Here is a 25,985-nt window from a genome sequence, read left to right as displayed (position 1 = left end):
GTTTTACAGCACAAAGAATTGTGACTTTTTAAAGATGCATGTCTATAAGAATGCATGTACATATCCAACGCTTACAGACTAAAAATGTCTATCAAAGACTAAGTGGTAAATATTGAGATGGATGATCTTTTAATACCTAAGGGTAATGTAAAAAAGTAATCGAACAAATAAGGCGCTAACGCGAATATTAGTTGTCTGTAATTATTTCTTCTTACGAGCACATATACATATTTAACTCACTTGAATACACCATCCGTTTAGGTTCACTACACACTAGAGTTAGTAGTAGAGTTCCGCAAACCACGTCTACCGCGAATTTTGGGTCTACACTGGATTTAATTTTCATACTTCAATTAATAGAAATATGACATGTCCTTAGATATCGTACTAATATTATAAATTCTAATGTTTGGATGGATGGATATTTGTAGAAGGTATCTCCAGAACGGTTTCATGGATCTGGCTGAAATTTGGCACAAATGACGAACATATAGAAGAAAAAATAGGGGACTAATTAAGTTTTTTCAATCCGCGTGGATCCGCTTACTGGTAAAAGAGCTGGCAAGTTATAAAAAGATTGAAAAAGAAAAAATAAAATCAGAAATCAGTCAGTCAGAAATATTTGGCTTGAAAATTGCTAGGTATTTCGCCTAGCAATTTTGGGATTATATAAATATTTCCGTTCCATTATAACCTTGTGACAATATCAGATTTTGTACTGCGTTGTTACTGCGGAGTAGTTAGCTATTAGCTTGTTAAATATCATTGCTAGTTCTAAAAGCTAACTTATAGACAAATAGTTCACATGACAGAGACGTGAAGTGCTCACTCGTATCGCATAGACCTTTGATTGGGCAGTTCTGCTACGTATCAATTTACATCGCTTTACAAAGTTATCGCATCACCGCCGCCTCGCCTCGATATTGGATCTGGAACAATCTTTTTAACGTCGCACCTCGTTGATTGGAAGCGATGACATTTAGTAGAATCCATAATGGTTATTTCCCACTTCTAAATTCCTACCTATTTTTTACATAGACGGGTTTCTATTATAATATTATTCAAGATATTAAAGTTGACATTGTTTGATGATAAAAGAACCAACAATTTACCTATACCAATTTATTTTAGTTCTTAACAATAAATGTATAATTAAGGAATTGTGAAAGACAATTCCTTAATTATACGAATTTTGTTAACTATAAGAATTTTGTTGTCAATAATAAATACTTTTTCGCATATTACAACTTTGAATATTTAGTAGTAATTTACAAAATCAATATACGGCGAGTTCACAATATGAATTAAAAGCATAGAATTTCATAAAATTGTGTTTGCGAGTATCTTTATTCCAGCATTATTCATATCATTACTGTGCAATATCATTAAAGGCAACGACCAGGACGTCATTCCCGCGTACATCAGTTTCAATATCTTCCCGCGCTAATCAATTCAACCTCGAGCTGTCACTTGACAATGACATTCCTTTTGGCGGGAACTCGATGATAGTGTCACTTTTTAATTCAACATTGGTTAATAAAAAAATTACACACGTTATAGAATTAAAACGAAAAATTAACTGATCTATTTCAATGAAAAGCTGTTAGAATTTTTCTCTATGTCTACTACATTCTTTTGTGCTTATCTCAGAAACGGCATAATCGCTAGCTTTCTATTCCAGGCAGAAAAAAAAATATAATTACATACCTAAATATTAAGTAGTGCATTCAAAATGTTCACAACCGTAAGATTACTCAATCCGAATAAAATAAAAATCATTGACAGCGCAACAAAAAAGCAGGGTTATATAGAAAGATATTAATAATCATAACCCCGAGGTTGTCCAATGAATATCTCGTTGTATCTTGGAAAACTGGGAAAATAAAGTAAAAATAATTCTCCGACATCGACTACGCCTAGGTACAGGGTACCAGGTAAGTATGGGTGTGTAGGAGGCGCGCCGGTAGCCATGACGACCGCCGGATGCGCCGCCATAGCTCGCCCGCCTGCAACCCTGGATTTTAGGGTCACCACGATTTTATATGAAAAACTAATTAATATATCGTTTTAATAATAAGATTACATAACATCGTATAAGTCGCAAAAATCATTTAAGTATCAAGTAGTCCCATAAAGTAGATTTTTCATAATAAATGATGGGCTGCCTTACTGAGCTACGCAGTGTTTCAGTCTCTTAGCGTTGATTTAGTACGAGAAATATAATAAGGCGTAATGCAAACATTAAACTACACTGAATGGTCAGAAATTTACGTAGTAAAACATTTTAATAAAGAAATTAGTGAGCCATCTGAAGACAAAAAGTAACAAATGCTAGAAATATAGATGTTTAATAAAATATAATCTTTCCTATCTTTATTATAGTACTGAGTGGTAGTTTAAGGTTACCATGACATCCGATCGCAATAAGAAAGTATTACAAAGGTACAAAAGTAGAAAAGGATTGAAGAAAGTATGTGGATTTTATCTAAAATAATATGCGTCAAAAGGAAGTGAATTCTGATATGATACTATGTTTACCCCCGTAAGGGAAAGGTTGATGATAATGTGGCTGGATGAAATTTAAATATGGCATGGCCCAAATTTTTATTTATATTTTTCAGGGTAACATTGCAATGTAGAAAATTAATGCCGCGCGTCACACGGTGCGATATTAAAATTTCACAAAGATATATTTCAGGTCTGCGTGGTAATAAAAAAAAGAGATTTTAAGTAGGACTTTTAATAACGTATATTTTAAATTCATATTTCAAATATAACTCATATTTTATACAATAAATATAATTTTTTTAAATATTTGCTTAAGTTCGACAACCAGTTATTTTGCATAACATAGATACAAAAAAATTATTTAAATTTTGTTTGATGCATTAAGGTAATTAGTAAACAGTTAATGTACGAATATTATTGGGTCATAATGGTCACCCTATCCCTGCAGGGCGTTGTACACTGCGTTGCAGGATCATTGCTCTTCCGTAGCGGTACGTTTTTATACCAGTTTTGTATTCAGTCTACGTCCGTAATTTTTTTTTTGGATTTTCATTGAATATTTTGTGACATTTTTTAAACGAATTAGCTAACAGTTGCAAATTACTTTTTGTCATGTCTACTCGCTTTGAAATGAAATTAATTAAATATTAAACTAATTAGATCACAAGTTAGTCTTTTAACATAATTAATGTCGACATTTCTTTGAAATAAAATTTTAAACTTATTTTTTATATATCTTTTTATTACAGGCTAAAACCTATAGCGGCCATACCATTACATCTTACTAATATTATAAATCTGAATGTTCAGTTCATAGATGTCGATGAAATTTGGCATAGATTTAGAACATAGTCTGGAGGAACACATAGGCTACTAAATATTTTTTTTTAATTCCGCGTGGACAGATTCGCGGGCGACAGATAGTGAATTTATAAAGCTAAGACAATAACAAGAGTATACCAGCAAATAATATACTAAATTGGAACGATATTTAATTAAAAAGAAAAACAAAATCCTATCGAATCCCAGTCATAACAAAAAAGGGTTTTCATTAACTAAATGAATGCCATATTAAAAAAAAAGACAAACAAAGCATTGAATCAATAGAAAACCTGTCCCTGACAGTGAGTCGAAATACGTTTCAAGTTTTAAAAAAAATCTAATAGGATTTTAATAATAACCCCTTTTAGGAGGGTGGATCCAGACAGACTTGTCTAGGAGTGCTGGTATGGGGAAATAAATCAAAAAGCGTATACATAGCGATGTATCGGCAGACGTCTGCGTACCCATTTCACCCCAACCTCCCCTCAGTCAATCGTAATTAACGAATTGTTCGATGACGAACATAGTAACTAAAGTCAGTATAGTACACATCTAGTGGTACAGCTTGTTATCTCAATGATTCGTTGTCATTATGAGGTATAGTGTGTAGATAGCCTTATGAAATGCTATATTTCATAATTAGGTTTTTAATTTTTAAATTTCGAATTTTGTACATCGGACGCGTTTCGTATGGACTTAGAAATAAAGATTTTTAATGCATTTTATATAAAAGTACTGATATAAAAATCAGACTTTTGTACTTATACTCGTAATTTTCCAAAAATCTTATTCATTGGGAATTAAATTAAATGAATCCTTTAGACGGACAAAATTATTAAACTGTTCTGTACAACAGAACAAAAGTTTTAAATTATAAAAAATGGCCAGCCTTGTTCGCAGTGAGTTTAATTTTTATACTTTTAAATACATCCATTGCAATCCTCATTACCTTCTATTTGAAACTACGCAATTATATGAGGCTTTTTGTATTCCTTGCATTATATTCACAGAGATAGTAGTTCATGTAACTCTTTGTGATTCATGATCGCCTGGTACATGATAGCGCTATTTACCGCATTCTCATGTATGCACACAATGCGTGTATGTGTGCGTGCGTGGTAGGTAAAGTATCTATTTGGAGTTTGTTAATATCCATTATGTCTAGTTATTATTAACATATTATAAAGGCTGCATTTGCCCAAAAATGAATAATAAGTATAAGAAGGAACGTCTTTAAATGATAATTTTTAAAACTACATGATTTTGGCATGAAATATAATTGAAAATTTCATCTATATTGATTTTTAATTTTTGCTCATGAATTTATCATTATAAGGGTGTTTAACATATATATCTATACTTATGTCTGAGATTTATCAAAAACCTACTTTAAATTCACATGTAAAAATCAAAATTTGATTTTGAAGCGTATCTCCAACTGATCATGACTCTAATCTTTATCTTAATAACGTTTGAGTTTAAAATGTATTAATTTGCGTGCAAAGTAATTTGCAAGCTGCATCCAGCCACAGCCGCTGCGCAGATTTTCCGGGCGAGCTGTCAAAACTCCGGGGGCTGCCTTCCCGCGCAACGTCGGAGAGTTCCTACACCCCAACTAACGACCAGTCAATCTAGACCTCCGATATCCCGCCACCTCTCCTCCCTGTTGTTAGATTCCATAACATGGTGGGGAGGAGTGGAGGTCTTCATGACTGGTTTTGTTGCACACCTATGCAGGAAACGTCGCAGCATTGTCCTAGCTCTCGTGTGCGCACCGTACTAGTGAACTTTGATAATGAACCGCGGGGCGACTGCCCGGGTGGAGGCCTGTAGGGCTTCGCCCCCGAGCCGCTGCTCCCCCGCCGCATCGACCTGCACGCTTCCGCAACGCTAGACTATATCGAAATGATATAATGCTCTCAATCACTCACCGCTTCCTCCGTCTGCCATCTTGGTAATTAGGATTCATACTTGCTTAATAATACAAATAAAAAAATAACTAAATAAAATATTTTATTGGATTAAAAATAACTTCATTTATTTTTATTATCAATGAGATAACATAATTATTAGGGTGCGTAATAAAAAAAGAAAAGTAGTATAATTTATGATTAAAAAAGGATTGCAACTAAATTATGCATCAAATAAATCATAAGTAATCTAAAAGGACATTCTTTAATCTGTTGGAATACACTACGGGTTCGTACAGACTAATATTATCAACTGTTTTTTTTTATTTTATTTTATTGCACGCTACAATTACTATCTATTAATGATTAGGCTAACACTCACCACAACCAACGATTTTTGCATAATTCTTGTGTAAGATGTAAAGTTTATTATATTGTACTTCTACAACTGTTTTATTGTGCTTTTATATGCAAAAACAATTAATTAATGAACAATCATACAGGAAATAAAGTAAATTCACTCTTTTGTAGAACTTAACAAGTTCTTAGTCACGTAATTGAATCTTTATAAAGTTAAAATACTTTGTCGGGAACAAGAAACCTTACGTGACCGCGACCTTAGAAAATAAGCTGTTGCTAAACTTATTTGTTTAATTTACTTTAAAGAAAAGATTTGCAATATGTTTGATTATGACATAAACTTACTTTAACATAAACTTATTAAATATACAAAATCAATGCGAGATAAAATAGATAAGAAATGAATATATTAATAATAATTCTATTATCACTTGCTACTTCTTATTTTTTCTTAAAACGTTTACGCAATAAACTGAAGCGTCAATAGCCCAATGGTTAAGGGTACGGATTTCCGATCACGAGGTCGAGGGTTCGAATCCCGCCATTCGACTATTGTCATAAACCACAAGCCTAAAGCTTAGTTGGAATGGTAAAAAGAAATATTAGTACATTTCCAAAAAAAATCTGCTAATATTAAAAAAAAAATACTTAAAGATTCTCACAATAGATTCTGGTCAAGTATTATAAAATGCTCACTCGCTTTTGCCTCATATCTTTATTTATATATATATATATATAATTCTTCTGTGAGTGTGTATGTCACTGAACTTCTCTCAAACGACTGGACCGATTTTGATGAAATTTTTTGTGTGCGTTCAAGGGGATCTGGGATAGTATACATACAACTTGATAAACATATACGATCACTATAAAATAATTTTTAACTTCGTTTTTTTTAACTTTGTTTTTTGCTTTTTTTTAAAAAGAAATCTTGCCACAATAAGGGTTTAAAAAAAACAAATAATACATATCGTAAATCAAGCAAAACAACAATTAAATTGAATAACACCAGACTTACTCAGTCTTACTTTTCTATTTTGTAAAAAATATTGTATAATAAGTTCGTAGTTCGTTTCGTTCGTTGTATTCGTAAGTTTTCATTTTCATTTCAGACTTTTAAAGTTAACTGGAATATTGTGAGGCGTGAATTGTTATTGAATACTTACAAATTTTAAATGTAAGTACGTTTTAAAGATATTGAACATTTTTATTACTATGAACATATTTATTTATCAAGATAATGGAATCTTTTTAACAACCTATTATTCTGCAAATGTACAAACACATCATAAAAGAAATTATAAAACTTATTACGCCTACAAAATCTCCTATCGAAATTAACCAATCACTGCTATAAGCTGTTCTAAACACAGAGCAGTAAAATAATTAAATTCATTTAAAAGTTTGAAGCAAAAGCAATTATCATTTGTGTAGATCAAAGGCGATACACCTACGCAGTACAGTCATCGACAGACAATTAACGTCCCTTACGAATTGAGATACGGACTCATGTTTGCGTTTGGCGGGGTTGACGGCATCAGACTCTTAAAAATTAAATTTCGCACACGCGTAAACGATAGGGTTCGCCTGTGGAAGTGAACGAGGGGTCCAGACAGAAAAATGCACTTGGAACCCCACGTCTAGACTGGCGGCCGTCTGCAGGCCGGCTGCGGTGACTGCGGACCTAACACATCTGCAGTATAAACTGATGCATTTCAATGCAAATAAGTTAATTCAGATAAAAAAACCATTCTATGACAAAGCACAAGTTATAAGTCAATTTTGAAAAAAATTGAAGTCAAAAAATATCACAATGATACTTGTACTTATGTGAGATAAATTGACTCATACATAACATTAAAACATTAATAAATATAAGCATTGACTCGACCACATCCTAGAGTTGTAGACAAAGGTTATTAGATTTTCACTATTTTGTTACCTTTATGTTTCCTTATGGTAGGTAAAATATGGAGAACTGATCGGAAACCTTCGTTAGTCGGAGAGGCACCTCAAGAAGAAGAAGAAAATGGTAGGTAGCAAAAGTTTATCTAAACTTTAAGCTTAAGACAAATGCAATTTTTTACCAACTTTGCGTTGTCTTATTTCATATTTTATTTGTATACACGCGTGTAACAAAATATCTCGATCAAAACATATAATACTTAGGTCCACAGTAACTGTGACCTAACTTCCCCCACAATAAACCTAGTGGTGTATAATTTAGTACGTACTCAGTCTGGCTGGGTATAGGTAGATCTGGGTAGGGGACGCCGGTAGGGGTAGGTCAGGTATCGATGCACCGCCGTCTGGCCGACGTCACAGCGCAGACTAACACTACAGATAACTAAGAGGGGACGTTTATTGTGCACTGATTGAATGTTCAATGTTTACCTCATACGAGTCCTTTATTTGGCATTCTATTTAAAAGTTATTTAGCTTTTTAAATGTTTATCATTAAACGAAGCTCTACTATTGTGACACTTATATGTGTATTATCTCTATATTTTTTAACGAATGAAAGAGACAAAAATATATTTTTTTACAAGCCCTTCAGTAGTCGAAACCTAAAGTAATGTAGGTTTAGAAATTCATGTATATTTATAAAATGTATTTTATAATAAACAATGTTTCTTTATTCGGGTGTTTACTGATCAGTTGGCTCTATGGAAAGAATCCTATTGGTGTTTGATCAATAGGCCAAACGGCTTAACAGGAAACAACGTACTCAGCTATCGTTCTTGCGTGTTGTTTAGTTTTAATTTAAACTTACTAATATTATAAATTAGAATGTTTTACAGATGTAAATGTAAATATATATATAATATATAAACAGTACCCCTTTAAAACAACGTTTAGATTTAGAGAACTTATCAGATACATTATATTCTATTTATTTAAAGTAACATTTTTAAAGACATTTTATTTCTTGGATAATTTATTTTGTAGAAATCATCTTCATTCATCTTAGGAATAAACAACATACCTTAATATCCCAAATGAATCATCTGTTATAAATTTAAGAGGACATACTAAAAATAATTTTTAATAAGAAATTCTTACACATTACCTTAGGAATGTCCAATTAAGTTATAAAGTAGATATTTTATGATTTTTTGCTTGCATTTTTACTCTCTTTCAAAGTATTAGATATAATCTCTTGATGAAAATCTGCTGCAGAATATAAGTATTATGTTTTAAAGCTGTAAAATCTTGCTTTTTATTAATTCGTTCATAAAAAAATATTAAAGCAGCTGTTTTATTTATATTATAAATAAAACTATTTTCTATTATAGTTAATAAACTTTTAACAATTTCATTAAATTTTTTATGTTATTTAATATTCATTATCTTTAATACTTTTATAATAATACTAATGTAATGAAAATCATAGACAATAAATTACAAATGCATTTTTTTTTTAATATTAGCAGATTTTTTTGGAAATTTACTAATATTTCTTTTTACCATTCCAACTAAGCTCTAGGCTTGTGCTAGGATATGGTTTACGACAATAGTCGAATGGCGGGATTCGAACCCCCGACCTCGTGATCGGAAATCCGTATCCTTAACCATTAGGCTATTGACGCTTTGAATTTAAATATTACCAGCAGACACTTTTGCTGTTATTATATTTACTTAGATATTATAACTTTCCCTCCCTGGTCACAGATCCGGAGGCAGACCCAAAACGAGATGGAAAGATAAAGATGTCATGGACAGAGCGGAGTGGAAGAGATGGATTGGGAAAGCTGACCCCACCAGATTGTGGGATGCAAGCTAGGAGGGAGAGAGAGAGAGAGAGAGAGAGAGATATTGTGACCAAGTATAAAGCCAGCTGTACACTGTAGGAAAAACTGAGAGCTGAACGGAACAACCCGAATGTTTAGTTTAAACTGTGCAGTTAAAACTGAAGGTATATGCCGACTAAAGGTTCTGAAGCTCTTTATTGCGCTGATTGCTTATTCTGAAAGTTGTTTTAAATAAGCTCAGTAATGTAAGTTTCTCGGTTGACTTCCGAGGGTTGACCGATAGCTTCCCAGCTCTGAAATACCAACATAAGCCAAGTCAAACTTTGATGTAATTTGAAAGTGTCGTCACTGCTCAAATTGGTTTATATCAATAGCTTAGATTAACATACGTAGCAAGCTTGCTGACGTTAACAGAATTAGAACACATTATACGGGTCTTCTACCATACTTCTAGATATTTTGGAAACGCTATAGAAATTTCTAGTTGAATTAATATTAAGATTCGACTATTTAAATTAGTAGTCTTTTTTTTAATCCTTTTGACGCTGTTTATTTCTGCCATCGCAATACTCCAAGCGGTTACGAATACTCCATGAATTTCACGCGCTACGCGCTACAGCCGCCGCTCGTAGCGCGGCTACGCTTCGTAGCATGTTGCCTCTACGAATTATGTATAGGTAGAGATATGTATATCATTTTGTCAAAGCGTATTTCAAAAAGATATGTTGATTATAATATTTTTTTATAAAACCAGTTTTTTAATGGGAAATCTATTTGATAAAATCAATAATTACATAAAATTAATATGGATATATCTCCCATATATGGATATATATCCCTGTCAGACTAAATTAATATGTGCAATTACGAGAATTAAAAAGTAATTTGTAAAAAAGTATTTCAATGAATCGTATTAACGAAATCATTATTACTTTTTTATAACGGCCTCGTTTGATAGCGAGGGCGGGATTATTGAGTGGCTCATTAGCGAAGCTCGAATACAAGTGATTTCCACAAATTTCATCGACTTTTCCTCTATATTTATATAATCTCCAAATAACGAAATAACAAAATCCTTTCATTATAAAGAACTCCTACTCACATTATTTATTTTACTCATTATTTCGATCTAAAAATATTATTCATTAATCTTTTACATGTGCTTATATTTTATTTTGAAAAGTAATACCGGAAACTCTACTCTAACCACAAACAATATGAAGGTAATGTAAGAAAGTTTTCTCCACAGATGAACAAATCTAGACTGATCTATGTAGTATGTGTATGTAATTTCCTATGTCCGTGTATGTGCTACGAGATCCGTAGCTAGCAGACAGCGTAGGTACCAGGGCGGCATAGGCTGCAGGGCGCTGCGGGCGGCGCATTGCAGGCGGGTGAACGGCCGCGCATCGATCCGGGTCTGCCACCCGCACGCCCGCGCGTCCCGCCCGCCCCCGGCTTGCGTAAGTCCCATCCCCCAGCCGGTTATGTAAGCGGTGACGTGGTCGCTCGTGATTCTTCCGGTCTGGAAAAATGCATTCTATCGAGATTCTATAACTTATAGAAACTAACATATCATGATTACGATTTCATCACATCAATGTTTGAATAGAAATGTATATTTAATATGAAGTTGTGTTAGTAATAACATACTATTAAAGAATAATATACTAATTACTCTCAGACTAAAACTTTACTTATACCATGGTGCCTGTTTCTGCATGGTCATGGAAGGAGGCGGATGATATACGATGGAATTAGTGCCATCGATGTCTATCTGTCGCATTAATCGCTAGATAATATGAGTCCGTAAAATGTGTAAACAGTCCTTGAACATAAGCAAATATTCCATAAAAAAAATTACAGTATTGTTTATAATTTGTTAGAAGAATAGTTTTAAAACTTTACCTTGGTAGTAAAGTTTATAAAATATTAACGCAACGGACAATGTCAGTAGACCTTCAACGCGATCCGTGAACTGAGGTCCGTAAATAATTGATGATCCAACGTGGTGCGAGCTGCGGATACACTGCGCCGCGTATGACCACACTATTTTATTCTTTTTGAATTGGAAATTGATATCTGAACATGTAAAAGAGAATACATCAAAACGATATGTTAGATTTAAAAATGTATACGAAAATTAATAGAATAATAAATAAAATACTTATTAATTACAAACATAACTGCTACTATATGTGTAAGATTCTACGCGTTTTTTTTTAATTCAAATTTTAAAGTTTCAAATTCACTTTTATAAAGTACATATTATAGGTAAGTCTCCATTATCTTTACACCTGCACGACAAAAATATTGCCATCTCATCTGGTCCCTTTGGAAGAAAGGGAGATAGCAATAATATACCGTTATACAAAAGTAGATATCTATGGTTACTGATTTATACACGCTATGATATATACGATAAGTTGGTTCGTCGCAATATTCAAACGTGCTCTTTACCATAGTATTTAGCATACTGTTTACTTGTCGGCATTGTGAGGTGGTGGTACAGACAGCGGCCGCGCCCCAACACTCTGCGCATTGTCGCTGCTGACGGTGCATTTTTAATTTCTTTAAAAGCGAACGAAAATTGAAGTCATGCGCCAGTCGCTCCCGGCTCTCTCATTATGCCCCCACCGAGCCTTTAAAATGGGGCTAATATTAAAAATGTTTATGACATGAGAAAAAAAAGCGAATTTCGCATAGCTTCGAGATAAAAATGGTTTTGAAACTACTATATATTTACGAATTCGAATGCTTTTTTCTCTTTTTTTTAGTTATGCGGAATCACACATAAGTTCTTATTAAAAATTTGTTTATGTAATAGGTACCCCGCAAACCGCAAAGCCCGCTACGTTCGGTCAAAGAGAAAAAATTAAATGACCCAATAACTACAAGTCGCGGCGCACCTACTTGCATAGAATAGAGGTATAAAATTAAAACAAAAGAGGAAGCTACGGTCCGTAGCTCCGTAGCGGGGTTACGGCGTAGCGCGGGCGCGGTCGGCGACCCCTGGCCGTGAACGGGGGTGCGGCGAGCCCCGGGCCGCGCGGGACGCGTCAGTCGAGCCCCGCAGGCTGTGCGGGGTTGCGCCCGCAGCCACACACCCAAGCGCAAACACACATACACGCACCGCGCCCCTACACTACAGTGTGATTTGATTTTCCAACACTTACTTTTAATGTCTACTGCATAGACGCACTGTATAGCTTCCAAGCAATGTACACAAGCACCTATCAATATCAATGTTTATAAAAACGATAAATAATTCATTTCATTAATGAAATTTTCAGTTCCATTTCAATTCAATAATCAGTTCAAAGCAAACATCTTTAGAATATGAATGAAAATTACTCTTAACATTTTGATTTCAAACCAATATTTCCATTCTCGTCGTTTTATTCATTTACTTTGCAAACAAAATTACATAACACCTGAATTATTTTTCAGACAGTTATTAAGAAAAATTAATGCATCCCTTTAAAAAATACATGTACGTGCCTGTACATGTATTTATATTTTTTTAAATCATTAATTAAAAGTAATAATTTAAATAAGATAGATAATAAGACTAACAAATCTAAAATTAATACTTGAAAGTTATGTTGTATCTTAACATAAAAAACATACTGTAGTACGGCAGCGCGTCGCAGAGTAACGCACACAGTGGCACATAGACGCTCACACTAGTACATTTACCCAGTTTCCTTCAAAGCCTCCGCGAGCGTGCGCATTGCCGCCACACCCCCGCCGGCGTGTCTACGGGGCGGCACCACACAGGCACAAAACCCCAGAAACTTACATCTGTGTGCGTTACAGACTTGTACAGATACTGTATTCGAATGCAAGATGTATGTGTAAGTGAGTGTGTGGTACTTCCGCCTTTTATCCGTGTCACCCACACAAGCTCGCAGAATATTGGAAAATTGTTTGTGTGTGTAAGCAGGGTGCATCGACTCTTCCGCTTCCGCCGGGTACAACGGCCTCCGGACTGATTTATGTTCGTTCGTTTGAAGGTTTGCGTGTTATTGTCACGTTTAGTAAGGATTTGTATGGATAAAGTGTAATTGTCTTTATAGTATTAATGTAACGAGAACTTTTATATAAAAAGTTATATAAAATTATGTTATAATCTAAAGCAATATATTTTTTAATTTAAATCCAATTTAAAATACGAAAACAATTATTTTAACACTATGTATACAGTATGATTTATAATTTACGTTCACTTTACTATAAACAGACAGATTGCTTATTCTGAGACTTTTAATTTAACTGATTCAGACAATTACCTATAATTATATAACGATATTAATCTTTATGGCTAAAGAAAGGCTGACGCGCGGGAAAACAGTTTATCTCATCGCAGCGCCGCAAAGCTTGTTAGCTACAAGAAACGGTAGGCTACGGCGAATGATATTTTACAAAGACAAAGAATTTAATTCGACTATCCGTCAGTAAGTCCTACCGCCGGACTCACAATCGTTAAGTGATCTCCCTAAGTGTAATAATAAGAAACTGATATAACTACATTAGCGCTACCTTGCCCGAGATCTTATAAGATTTTTATCTACAGATATGTATTATATATTACAGGGTTTTAGCGTTTATTTTCAGGTAAAATTTTAAAAATTGTTCCTGTAAATATCAAAAGAAAAATAAATCCTAATGTTAATACTTTTTAATAAAGTATAATATATGAGAATTTTTGAAGAAAATAAAACGCGTAACAAATGCCACAATCGGATTCAGACAAAGCGCCAAATAAGAAAATAAATCTGCGGATCCCAATAACTCCATTAGAAGGGGTTTGTTCGTACAAAAAAACATAGTCTCACCGCCGCCGGCCCTCCCTCGCTTGCTGTCAAAGCTCTATAAAATATTTAATTTGTCGCTTTTTCACCGCGTCTGCGAACATGGCGCGCAAATTGATCCACGTCTGTCTGTGAGTACCTACCTAACGGTACTCATCGGATAAACAAAGGTGTGATTTACACTACTAAATTGATTTGTTCGATTTGTTTATATGTTCTTAAGAAATCAATTTCGGCTTGTCGATAGTTTCATCAAGAAAAGACTTTTTGCCAGTGTTTCTTCATTTTTTTACGTTTTTCTAGCGTTTTCAGGTCAGTTTGATTAATAATCGAGCCTATAAATAATTTTATTGCAAATTACCTATAGAATTATAAATACAGATAAATAAAACACAAAAATATCGGTTAATTCTGGAAATAAATTATTCATTTAACCGATTGTATGGAAGATTCTAAAATTATTTTATATTTAAAATTTAACTAACACCTTAAAGAAGAAATTCCCTTTGTCACAAAATGCTACAGTAATCCGTGAAACTTGCGCACTCACGTCCGCTCCCGTGCAATTCTCCCGGACTGCAGACGACGTGTCAATACGGAGGGAAGAAGGAACTTGCAATATGCACATTGAATTAGCATAGCTTTTGAGATGGTTACATATTAAATTATGTGTGTTTAATAAAGATTTAATTAATTTATATTAGGAAAAGGGTTCATTTACGACCTAATTTTACAAAAACAGTTCTTACAGTCGGGAAAAACAAAGTCTTTTGAATATTTTTTTTATATTCAGTTGAATTCATCTCAAAGTAGTAGTATTGCGAACTATAAGTATAAAAACGCGCGAATTTCGCTACATCAAGGGACCGGGATGCGCCAAAAAGCCCCGGGAGAGATCAATACCGGATGCTGCCGCCCTGATACTTGAGAATCATCCATCAGTTTGAATTTGAAGACGGAAATTGTAATTTTCCATTATTATAATTAACATTAGTAGTAACGATCTAAAATTCCAATGATTCGGTTAGTTAATTAAGGGATTTTTAATATTTTTTTAACAATACAATTTTTGGTTAATTTAAACGCGAATAAAATAATTAAAGAGAAACTAATAGTACAATTAAAGATTATATATGGGTAGTAAAAGGAAGATGTTTATACGATCTACGCGAAATAGTTACAAAAAGATTATTAAACTATTTGGTGGTTAAATTATTCAAACTTTCGTGAGACATTATACTAAACTGATATATAAACATGGCTAAACACTCACGTATATTCGTCCGGTGTCGGCACCGACTAGTTTCGAACCCATCGGGGGCCGCCACCGGACGAATATACGTGAGTGTTTAGCCGTGTTTATATATTTGGTGGTGCGTTTCTTTTTTAAAAACAAATTTTATTTCTATGCATTTATTTACTGTTACTTCAAAATATGAGCTATATAAATTACATACAAACGAGCTTAATAGGAATCATGCCAACAAGAGTAGATCTAGTATACGGTTTATTGTATAATATTCTACATTTTATCTAGTACTTGGTAGTCTATGATACATTTTGGCGCGAATCAAATGTTAAAGGTCATTGACCGGACGCGTCTGGCAAGCGACTAGGAATAAAGCATATCATGTCACATCATGTATACACCTTGATTGATCAATAACCATCACACTAATGAACGCACACACGTAAACCGCTGTACGCACGTGTAGCACGCACACAAGTATAACAGGTGAGTGATTCGGCTAGTGGGGGTACTGAACCGCAAATTTTTTGTTTACACCCCGCACGAGGCATCTAGTGCACGCAGTTCGCTGGATAGTGTAGTGCCTGCGGATCCTTTGTTCAAGTCAGAGGATAATTCGAAACATGCTTTAAGCGCGCGCTAATGAGCGGAAATGAATTTAATGAATACATTTTGTAACGCCTCGTTATTAATGAATTCAATGAGCATTTTTTATAACAAACTTAACGCTTTATATTATTAAAAAATGCAGACTTTTGAAGATGAGTTACACAACTTCTACTCGTATAGTACCATAATCTGTTGTTTTTGCATCCTAGTCGCAAGTTTTGTTGTCGATACTACTATAGCTACAAAGCACTCTTTTGATACATAGCGAATGAAAGGGATGGCATTATATTTCTATAAGTTTTTTGCCTCAGTAGAAACACACGTTTAATACAACAAATAGTTTTAATCGGCAACATATTATAACCTAAAGATATATATTTATATATTTTTAGCAATACATGCTAAAATTGCTTTAATACCTGAACTATCTCTTACCATTGTTGTACATACATAAGTGAATTCTTTTAACATTTTATAAAAGCAAAGAAAAATCTAGAACAAGGAATTAAATAAATAATTAGGTATATGCATACTATAATATTTATACATAGTAATTATAAAATATTTAGTATTTTGTACGAGGGTAAGGGTCCGATGGTGACCTCGATTCAACCCCTATGACCTCGCGGTACCAGGACACCATGAGACGTGTAATACAATTACACACAATACCACTCACGAGCTAAGCAATAGGTAAATTGTAGCGATGTACTCTGATCACGGTTATCCTTCGATACAGAGAAAAGAGAACCAAGTTTGAGTTTCTAGGTATTACTATAAAAATAGCTTCTATGAAAAAAGTTTTCAAAAATTGGTGTTAAGTTCGATTATTTATAATCATTACTACGATAATGACACATTAAATAATATTTTTTTATTATTTGTTTATTTTATAATACCAACACAATAAAATCAAATTCAACATTTAAAAATTGCTACGTGACAATTTTACGGAACGTAACAATTCCTAAGCAACAAAGCGGCAATGCAAGGGCTCTCGGTTGATTTAATCAGAGCTCCTGACAGCCATGGGGCCCTGGTACCGAGGGTGCCATGGGGGCGGATGACCCAGTTTCCAGTGAGGGTGCCCATCCAGGCCTACCCCCATCGATCCATGGCGTTCACATGCCACGTAACAATAAACCCCATGATTTATACAGAAACATATTTCAGTAATAATATTATGCTACTGCTTTTACGGAATTAAATTTTGATTTATATGACAAAAAATATGTTTATATCTTCGCCTTATACTGGCTTAGGCAAAATATGAAAATGTTTATAATGTATTTCCTAACATGTGTTCTTCTTTGTGTTTTTAAGATGTTAATTTTGCATAGCTTAACTCATAAAAAATAATGACTTGCGTCTTCGTTGAAATCTGACTTTCAATAGTCGATTTTTTTAAGGTGCAATTCGATTAGTATTGTGTTATATAAAATAGTCAGTTTGTCATTAAATGACCATAATCAGTCATTTTTAATTTAAATAAGTTTCTTAATAACAAACATAACGTTACACATTGTTATGTTTGAATCACGTGTACGTGACAGATGCACGGTGAGTGTTCAATCAGGCGGCAGATGGCGTTGAAGACGTCGGTCCCACAGCCGCAGGTATAATCCTAGACACCGCTTTAAGGAACCGACAGTTAATGTTACGTTAACCAAAAATTACATAGTAAAAACAGGATGCAGTGATTTCCTTTACTAAAAACTTCTAGAAATAATAGTTAATATAGTGGTAATAGCTTAGATTCCTTGCTGACGTAAGACCGTTTTTAGGTTATAAAATTGTCATGGCATAGGTGCGAAAATGACAACAAACAACACATCTTCGCTCCAACTGGAATTCGTATCAACAACCCACTAACTACACACGTTGCACTATCCAATAAGCTATGAACTTTCAGTTTATGACACAATTTAATGCTTCTTTCCATTTCTACAGATGTTGAAAGTTATATGAAGCCCTAAATTCAATTTACTTATTATTTCATTTTAGCTTGACCCATACTGTTAATTATTAAGTACAAAGGAAAAATAAATTAAATTTTCAACGTAGCAAATATGAAAGTGTTATAAGAAAGGTTTAAATAACATGGTATTCTTATTTCGTTTAACAAAAGTCCGATGCAAACGTCAGCTGCAACGCCATCTTGCGTCGTAAAAAATAGGCCAATAACATCGCTGGCGAAAAAAAAGTCGAAGAAAAGTAAAGATGGCGGCAGGTGTTCTGTCAGCTGCTCGCGCGCACCTTTATATTTAATTGAACCGCGCGCCATTACTTATTTTGTTCGTTTGAGTTAAAGACATTGACCGTTTGTAAGTTATTCAACTACTAACTGTCACTAACCGACAAAATATGTCAGTTGTTATTACAATATTAAACTTAATTTAAGGGATTGCTAAATTTTACTTATAGATTGTTAAGAATTATTTAGTCTATTAATTATGTTATTAACTATGGGTTTTTGAGGCCAAAATCTTTTTTCAAAACATGTCTGTTTTGTCAAAGATAATGACTGGGATTACGATATGTTTTATACATATTTTTGTCTCAAGTTAATAGTATTATTTACTATCTCTTTTGCATCCTTTCAAAAAGCTCGAAACAAAAGCATTATACGTATGTAAGAAAATGATTGGTACCGCCACAATACACAATATTATAATCTATATCTTTTAATAGTGATTTTCTGTGAGTGCATAATGCAGTGTGTATACGCAGGTGTCGAGCGACCCGCCACTTCTTCGGCGACGCACGTGTGCGTCCATCTGCCCACGTCATTACTTTTACCTGCTAAACCACTGCTGCCATCTGTTCGCCTGGTAAATTAAAAAATAATACCTTTCCTGTGTTTTATTAAGTAATCTTAATTAATTATTATATATTATAAATGCAAAAGTTTGGATAGATAGACGTATATTTTTATTTTCAAGGAACTCTAGAATTGCTAACTGCTAAACGGATATAGATGATAGCACGGGTTGCTCTTTTTTTTAATCCGTCATGCGTGGAGTCGCGGGCGACAGTAACAGAATAACACATTTGAGTAGAAATTGATTAGTTTGTTCTGTTCTGTACTTATTAGTTTAAAATAAAATTCTTGTATTTATTTTCTGTCGTACTACTTTAATGTCGAACTATAATTACAAGTTGGACATTCAATTGACAAGTGACCGCGCAGATGGTCAAGTATCGATAAAAATGTTGTTTCCACCTTGCAAAGTGAGTGACCATGCGAGGTAGCTGACCCAAACAGAATGTAAGCATCTAGGGTTCATCGGTGGTTTGTGGAATCTCCTATTTCTAGTTTGGTTACTGTCCTATTATAAGAATCATGTTTGTTTTGGTCAGATAGTTATTTTAATTATTTCATTTTAAAAAATTAAGAGAACGACATTATTCTCGATAAGCATATAGCCCTCTAGCGGCCAAACATAGCAACTTTGGATTTAAAAACTTTCGTTGAATAAAAACTTTAGAGGTGAACTTTCAATAAAAATACAAAAACGTTGTTATTTTTTTATTATTATTTAGGTAAAATTATGTACATACATACAATCAACTAAAAGCACGCTCATATATACATAAATGTTAAAAATAATTTATTTTTTTAAATTTAAAACGACTTAATTTGGTATACATCAGAACGCGGAAAAGATTATTTGGTTAATAATTATTTTAAATATATGAAAGTGTGGAAGAAAGTAAAATTTTTAAATATAATGTCAAGTTATAAATATTTAAAGTTTATTAAATTTAAAAATTAACATCTATATGTTTCGATTTTAGCGAGGTATGAGATATGACATTTTATTTATGTAAAAAATATGCCTATTTTTTCTAGTTAATGCAAACATCATATATATAATCATTAAATATTATATTAATCTATTTAAAGCCTAATAACTTTATCAATATACAATATCTTAACCTCAATATTAACAATTTAACAATGACGTCACCAACTTTGTTTTCTATATTTTTATCTATTTTATATAAATACAATTAATGTCTAGCAATGAACAAGGCACTAATGCATTTAATATAATTTCAAATATGTCTACAACAGGGGTAGGCAACCTATAACTTCAAAATAAAAAAAAAATAAAAAAATGTAGTCTTCAAGATAAATAAATAAAATCGAATATATGAAAATCTTTTAATTTATTCCCTTTTAATTCTCTGTGACATTTTCAATCTCTATTCATCTTTGACTCATCAATATAAATCAATTCAACTGTATGGTAATTTTTCATTTTGATCATGGTTATAAAAGGTTGCTTACCCCTGGATCCATGTGTGTAATCTGGTACAAAAACTTTCGTCTACATTCAACTAGGAACAAGATGAACTAATACTTTTGTTTTTCATCTTTGTCTTCTATAAGCATAGTGTGGTGTTATTTGATAATTTATAAAAATTTTAAAGCTCCTAAAACCTATCTAAGTGACTGGCTTCACTGTAACATTGCTTTTTTTTATAATAAAATATTAACAGATTTTTTTGTAAATTTACTAATATTTCTTTAACCATTCCAAATAAGCTCTAAGCTTGTGCTAATATATGGTTTACGACAATAGCCGAATGGCGGGATTCGAACCCCCGACCTCGTGGTCGGAAATCCGTACCCTTAACCATTAGGCTATTGACGCTTTAGTTATTCTATTGAAATATGTTTTATTTCTGTCTACCCTCCTACATTATGTTAGGATTCTGGTCAAATAAAACCTATGAAGGCTTTAATAATGCTAATTTCTCAGTAATTTTTGTTGAAATCATAAAGAATAATTAGCCAAGTTCCAATGGATTGTAAATTAAATCCAAATAATCTTTGGCATAAATAAATTTAGTCATAAGATTACTTCTTTATTTAAATTCAAATATCTATTCCCGAGCAAAATTAATAATTAGAAGACATAAATTGCAACATTTTTATGTATTGTAAACAATTGTATGGATGAATGAAGAAAATTGTATTAATACAGAAACACTGAATGTATGGTGTATCGTAGTCTAATTTTATTATAAGAATTTTAATAATTTACGTTGAAAATGTTATTAAATAGTACTAAATATTTGAAATTCTAAATATATTACAACAAATATGAGTTAAATATAAAGCTCCTTTGAATTACGTGAACCAGTCAATAGTTTCATATCATGTTATCTTGTCAAATTCTCACTAATATTATTTGCAATATATATAATACAAGTGTAAATGTGAAGAAATAAAATAGTACATTTCTTTCAAAATTTAATATTTTTTTTCAACTTAATCTATACTCAAGTAAATTTATTATATCTTGAGCTATAACAAGTGCGGCACAATAATTATTTGACTTAGAAAATAACCTGCAACATCACAGATAAAAGTGCTTCCGGAGATATAGAAAAAAAAAATGTACAGACACTGAATTATAAAAAAAATATGCAAAAACACAATCCATTATAAATAATAATGACAAAAAAAAATAATAAATGTCTTAATAAAACAAAACATTTTTTTTTAATTCACTGTGTATTTGCACCCACATAACAAATTACACAAACTATGTTCTCTGTTAGTAAAAGAAAAAAAAAACTATTTAAAATATAAGACAAGGTGATTTGAAAGGTTTGACATATAAAGTAACATTTTTCATATTTAACTTTCAATTCAAACTTTGTAGGTGCATATAATAATATTAATTTAGCTAAACTATGCCTGAATATAACAGTCATATTAACCCCCTTATAGACTTTAGGCAGGAAACTTCATTGCTTTATAAAAGTAGCCATTCCATATTGTGGCTTCTATCAAACATCGGCAACTGTCCAACAACTTAGCAATATGTATACAAAAATATATCAAAGTAAGTTATATGAACTTATTTGATGTATTTACTAACATTTGAATTAACATACAAGCACACAAGTACTGTCGTCTTTGCATATATATTCTGAACTCTATTTCTATTTACATAAACATTGGAGAGAAAAAAAAATTACCTGCATATCTCAGCACTGGATAATAAACCGAGGCACAATATAAACAGTCCATTAATAATTTATACAAAACACCAAAATCACAAACTGAAATGTGTTCTATTGATAAATAAATCACTTCGAGCATCAACTGTTTGTACACAATTCACTTTGTACACTCCATACATTGCCCGGAATGTTCTAGTCATAGTCAATATCCATATTGTATTGGCGCTCGCCTCGGTCATTGCTGGAGTTGAGGGAGGTGGTGGAATTACTGCCTGTTGAGTTGGAAGTTGAGCGTTGCGGGGCCCAAACACCGCCTGTCGTGACAGACGACGTCGTGGATGTAGACCCCGAGGTGCTGCTTGAGTCTGCAAGCGAATCCCATGTCTGTGTCTGTGGTCCAGTTGATTGCGGTCGTCTTGTTAACCTCCTTAGTATCACGCGTGGCAGTGACGCTGAAATAAGAACACACAAATTAATAGAGTAAGAATAGTTATTTTATCTCACATTGGAATATCCTTTAAATTGCTAGCACCATTATGCCGTTCAATATTTTTTCTTTACTATATTTGTTTCAGTATAATCAATAAGACCTTAATCTGTAAGGATAAGAGTACTTGGGTTGAATATTACGGCTTAGTGCCTAGCTCGAATATTTGTGAGAACGTTTTCGTAACATCATCGTAAAGTTTCGTATCGTAAACAATCATCGTAAAGTAATATTTTGTAGATGACGTTACGATGGCGCGTGTTACAAATATTCTTACTTTGCCCCCGTAATTCAGATTAAACACCAGATTGCTGTCGACATTAGGAATGTAAGTACTAGGTGCACATAACTTACTCGGTGTGTATAGGTGACGTCGTGTGGTGACTGTGGGTTGCGGGTTGGATTCGCCGGGCGGCGGCTGCACGAGCAGAGAGCGCCGGCAGATAGGGCAGGTGGCGTGGAGCTGCAGCCACGGCCGGATACACGTCGAATGGTACATGTGCAGGCACTCCAGGCGTGATACCGACTCGCCTGCAAATAGGTAACATACTATTATTGAGCAAGTAGTCCATTCCACCACCACAATACAATGTTCTACTTCTAAAGAACTTGTACAATGTAAACTGAAGACAGGCTTGAAGTGTAAGTAAGTAAGTTTGTCTGATGAGCGTCTCATTCCACCTTTGACAAAAGAGGAAATACTCTTTCTGTGCGATCCATCCCGATCAGTTAAAGGAAGTCAATATTTCTCTAACTGCGGATGTCTCGCTCTTCGTACTAGGAGTAAATAAGATCATAAATAACAACCTTCTAGAAAGTTCTCCCAACAGATAGAGCAGGTGGTATTCTCCGCGGCCTGTTCTGCTGTGATGGTCTCAGTGGGCAGCGCCGCCAGCTGATCGCCTGGTAGCGGCGGTGGACCAGAGGTGTCTAGCTGCCCCAGCATTTGCGTTATAACTGCATCTAGACCTATAAAATATGTATTTAATATGCTTATGTCCTTTATTCTAGCATTATAAATATATTTCAATACCAGAGATTCACTAGTAAACATTTTGAATTTCATATTATTTCAGTATTTTATGGTTTTGTATTAAAGAATAAAACTAAAATGGTTATATTACCTTCTCCTCCTAACACATAATCGCCAGGAGCTCCAACAAATACTAGAGGTGCTCCCGCTGTCACCACACCAGTCCGAGGTCGACCATTTTCCAGCAGCATTATCAACTCTTGTACAAACTCTGGGCCTGGAACTGGAGTCCTGGTACAAAGAAAATCATTATTAACATATGTACATAAATATTAAACATAGTGGATGGTTGTTTCAGTACCTGTACTGAGACAAGGTGTGTAAAATCAGCTCGCTCCCTCTATCATAATATTTCCTGGCTAATAAATCCAATCAAATTCAAAAGCCAGTAAAAACAATAAATCTCTCAATGTTAATTCTATTACCAGGGATAAACAACTCCAAATGCCTTGGAACCTGCATAATAATAAATTATGTCTTAATAATATACTCCCAAGAGTTAGCTTTTCCGTCCATGTATTACTAACAAATACTCCCAAAGCAACTAAAATTCTTTTTATTATATTCTTTATATAGTTCAGATATTCCATTCAATATAACAATAATTTTAATTAACATTATTTTATCAAACCTCGAAAAATAGAACAATAATAAAATTTAAAAAAATGATTTCAAATCTCACCGTAGTCCTGCCGCTGCCATGAATGACGCCATATCGTTAAAAATTGGAGTTACACCCTGTGGAGACAATTATAAATGAGTGATATCTGCTTCTTTGATTAACTTATTTTTACCAAATACACTGAATAGCCAGAATTGACATCAATAATAAAAAAAATTGGTCATCAAATTATTCATTTTAACACTGATTATTTTAAGATTATTAAAAAACGTAATTTTTTTTATCGATTAATTTCGTTTTTGATAGTGATGGAAAGATCAGATCACAGAAAAGGTAATATAACCTTTTCCTCCTTAAAACTTTTAAGACAATGTTTTCATTTTATTCATAATGTATTTCAACAAAACATTTTGTTGACATATGCAATAGATAACATTATCATTGATGTCATAGCCACAACTTTCGTACACAGATAAAGAAAACGAAAATAATATTATATTTGCATGTGATTTATGCATAAAAGAATTTGAAAGATAGTTGACTGGTTATTGTTTTTTACTATATGCACACTAACTCAACAGGAAAACCAAGTTTTGATTTAACTATAGATTACTGCTTAATATTAACTATATAGAACACAATGCTAGATGTAATGGGGCGTAAAGAGATGTAGAGGGTTGGCACTGTGTTTATGTGGAGATGACCACCAAGGTATTAAAAAATTCATATCCCACCAAAATTATTAGATATTTTATACTTATTAGTAGTAGGTGATTATAGTTTCCTTCACATTCGAATTTAACCGATAAAAAGAGTTAGTTTTATAAGTTTTGTAACATTTGAAACTTTTCTTCAGCTTGACCATTTTTACATGAAGGTAGGATATGATCACACCAATACAGTTTTTATCTGTTTTATCTCTTTATACTTACTGGTCGACTTTGATCTGAGCCCACTTCAATATCCTCCATGCCACTCATGTCTCCAATATTACTCATGTCAGCATCAGTGAAGTCATCTCCAGACTGATCCTGTGCCTCTGTACTACCCTCCAATTGCTCCACAAAACCCCCATTACAAAATGGACAAGAGTAATTCTGAAATACATACATATGAAAAAAAAATATTTATACAATTATAATAATAACCATTAACATTTTTTATTTTTAAATGATCTTGCAGAAGAGTCGGTGGAACTATATGACTTACTAGTGACTCCATTCAGTATCATTTAAGACGTAATTACAAAGATTAATGTGAAACTGATAAAATTATATGCATAGTGAAATTTTCGTATGCAAAGAATGTACTCGATCAATTCATAATTACCATAGGCCTTTTTCATACCATTATAAACATATCAATGATAAGTATTTCACCACAACCTGTCATTTTTCCCCAAAAATTAACAGATGGTAAACTCGATTGGATAGTCCTTGAAACTAATATTTAACACATCCTGCCATTTAAGAAATATAAAACCCCTCGTCGTTACTAGTTTTTAATAATAACACTAATATATTTATTGATTTTTACCTGTAAAACTTGATTGAATTCAACGTTACATCTGTGGCAGAAGAATCGAGGCACATTTCTCCGCTCAACATCTGCGTCAGCCATTGTTGATATTGACGTAATTATAAAATCTAATATTCCACACGATTAAAATGTTCCTAGCAATTGTGCTTTCAAGCAATGAACAGAAATTTATCATTCGCCATTTTTTGAGATATGCACAATCCAGTCCATAGAGTATATAATCACATTTTTACATGAGAGAACAATATGTATTCGGAAAGATAATACTGAAGTACGTAATTACTGGAACAGACCTTGA

General features: G+C 33.2%; 1 protein-coding gene across 1 annotated transcript; it reads right to left on the bottom strand.

Moving 5' to 3' along the window:
* Positions 1 to 21,495: 21,495 nt before the first annotated feature.
* On the bottom strand, positions 21,496 to 25,904 carry LOC106119538 (E3 ubiquitin-protein ligase RNF126). The gene is made up of 7 exons (XM_013314580.1): positions 25,685 to 25,904; positions 25,081 to 25,245; positions 24,209 to 24,264; positions 23,618 to 23,757; positions 23,301 to 23,462; positions 22,848 to 23,024; positions 21,496 to 22,458 (listed from the first exon to the last, which is right to left on the bottom strand). The coding sequence occupies exons 1-7, from the start codon at positions 25,766 to 25,768 to the stop codon at positions 22,199 to 22,201; spliced, it is 1,044 nt and encodes a 347-aa protein (XP_013170034.1). The 5' UTR covers positions 25,769 to 25,904; the 3' UTR covers positions 21,496 to 22,198.
* Positions 25,905 to 25,985: the final 81 nt, after the last annotated feature.

This window comes from Papilio xuthus, unplaced genomic scaffold, assembly GCF_000836235.2.
Source record: "Papilio xuthus unplaced genomic scaffold, Pxut_1.1 DF827461.1, whole genome shotgun sequence".
NCBI lineage: Eukaryota > Metazoa > Arthropoda > Insecta > Lepidoptera > Papilionidae > Papilio > Papilio xuthus.
This window is presented reverse-complemented; position numbering and strand designations above follow the sequence as displayed.